Genomic DNA, 1,807 nt, shown 5'->3' with positions numbered 1-1,807 from the left:
GGTTAGCCAGGGTTGTAGGATGAAGCAGTTCTGGGGGCTAACATTGTGTATTCTTACCATAGTCCTTGCAACCTATGGGGCACCAACAAAACTTCTATATAAAGACTGAGATCCGTCACTTGGGCTTATGTAGCAGCTCTGTTTTTGGATTGACCTGGGGTCGTGAGAAGTCCATCTGGCTGGGGATAAGCCCAGCCCACTTCGCTAGAAGAACCTCTGGACGCTCTAGAGAAGTGGTTCTCAACCTGTGGGTCGTAATCCCTTTGGAAGTTGCATATCAGCTATTTATGTTACGATTCATAACAGTAGCAAACAAGATTACAGTGATTAGGTAGCAATGACATAATTTTATAGCTGGAGATCACCACAACATGAGATACTCTGTTAAAGGGTCGCGGCACTAGGAAAAGAGCGGTTGAGAACCACTGCTTTAGGGAACCAAGGTCCTCCAAACTCCAAGCCCAAGATCATAGACATGGCAACAAATGAGCTTCCTTTAGCGCGCCTGTGAGAGAGACCCCTCTGTCTTCACTCCTGGCCCATTGCTCTGAATGTGAGAAGACACATTTGGCTACTAGACTGCACCCGATCATGCAGGGTGTTGTTCCAACCGACTCGTCACTGTACTCCCTTTTACCCACCTGGAGTACCCCAGGTACTCCCTTTCTCTGTCCAGTCAGCCAGATGCTCTTGGGTGACAAAGGAGGTAAAGCCAGTCAGCTCCTGTTTCTGTGCTCTTGGGGTAAAATGTCATGGGCGACGTCCAGTGCCGCTAAAAGATGGGATGGTCTGAACGACTATAATCACAGTGTCAGCAAAAGCACTGGGGGTGGGAAAAACGAATGTATGCGCAGGTCAGCTTTTACTCTCCACTCTTCTGAGAGGGAGAGATCTGTAGTCAGCCCATCTCCATGATACCCTCCCCGCTACAGGAACTGTTGCTCAGCAGCGACCTCTGCTGTTGGAAGCTTGGATACACAGCGTTGCATAGTCAAACTCGAAGTCTATGGGTCACGTGCACGTGTGTAGGCTACATTCTGACTGTTAAGGCTACTTCCACCTATTGATGGAGCTCTAGGATGTGGGAGAAACAGCTGGCTGACAGCTACGGGTCATTTTGTATAACTAAGAGCTAAGGACGTGCATGCGCGCGCCTGCGCATGCAAGCATGCACACAGGACAATAATAAGTTATATTAGATTTAGTGCATGCTATCTGGCGCCTCAGATCTGTTTCTTCAGTAGCTCATCAGGTGCCTTCCTACAACAGCCAAAAGGATGAAGCAGATTAAGAGCTTAGAAGCTTTTCAGGAGGCCTTGGACGCTTCAGGAGATGACTCTACAGTGTTGGACTTCCCAGGCCCGTGCTGTGGACCTTGCAGAATGACCAGGTTCCTTTCATCCCTCTCTGAACTGTATTCCAATGTGCTGTTCCTTGATGTGGATGCGGACGACTGCTGGGACATTGCTGCAAACTGTGGGGCCAAATGCATGCTAATCTTCAACGTCTCAGAAAAGGGGTCAAAAGCTGGGTGAAATTTTCTGGAGCTAACAAAGAGAAGCTTGAGTCCATGTTAATAAATTTTCCTAATCATGTCCTGAAAAAGCAAAATAGCCACCAGCTGGTTAAAACTTGCCAATTTTTAACTTGTGAAAAAAAATATGAAGTATGAAAATTTATATCCAACTGCCCTCGATTATAAATGACAATAAAGTATCGATTCTACTCTTTAAAAATTAAATTTAATTGGGAAACAGTGTTCAAGGTAGACTCTGGTCTTCAACCCCCACAGATGCACTGACACCTA

At 46.5% G+C, this 1,807-nt stretch overlaps 1 protein-coding gene across 1 annotated transcript; it reads left to right on the top strand.

Moving 5' to 3' along the window:
* Positions 1 to 1,277: 1,277 nt before the first annotated feature.
* Txn1l1 (thioredoxin 1 like 1) lies at positions 1,278 to 1,535 on the top strand. The gene has a single exon (XM_039096379.1). It carries the CDS (start codon positions 1,278 to 1,280, stop codon positions 1,533 to 1,535), a length of 258 nt encoding a protein of 85 aa, XP_038952307.1.
* The last annotated feature ends 272 nt before the right edge of the window (positions 1,536 to 1,807 follow it).

Source organism: Rattus norvegicus, chromosome 1 (assembly GCF_036323735.1).
Source record: "Rattus norvegicus strain BN/NHsdMcwi chromosome 1, GRCr8, whole genome shotgun sequence".
Taxonomy (NCBI): Eukaryota; Metazoa; Chordata; class Mammalia; order Rodentia; family Muridae; genus Rattus; species Rattus norvegicus.
The sequence above is the reverse complement of the archived record's forward strand: the minus strand, read 5'-3'. Positions and strand labels throughout refer to the sequence as shown.

Bases quoted from the DNA above. Each gene is read 5' to 3' on its own strand.
- Txn1l1 (XM_039096379.1), top strand. From the start codon at position 1,278: ATGAAGCAGATTAAGAGCTTAGAAGCTTTTCAGGAGGCCTTGGACGCT.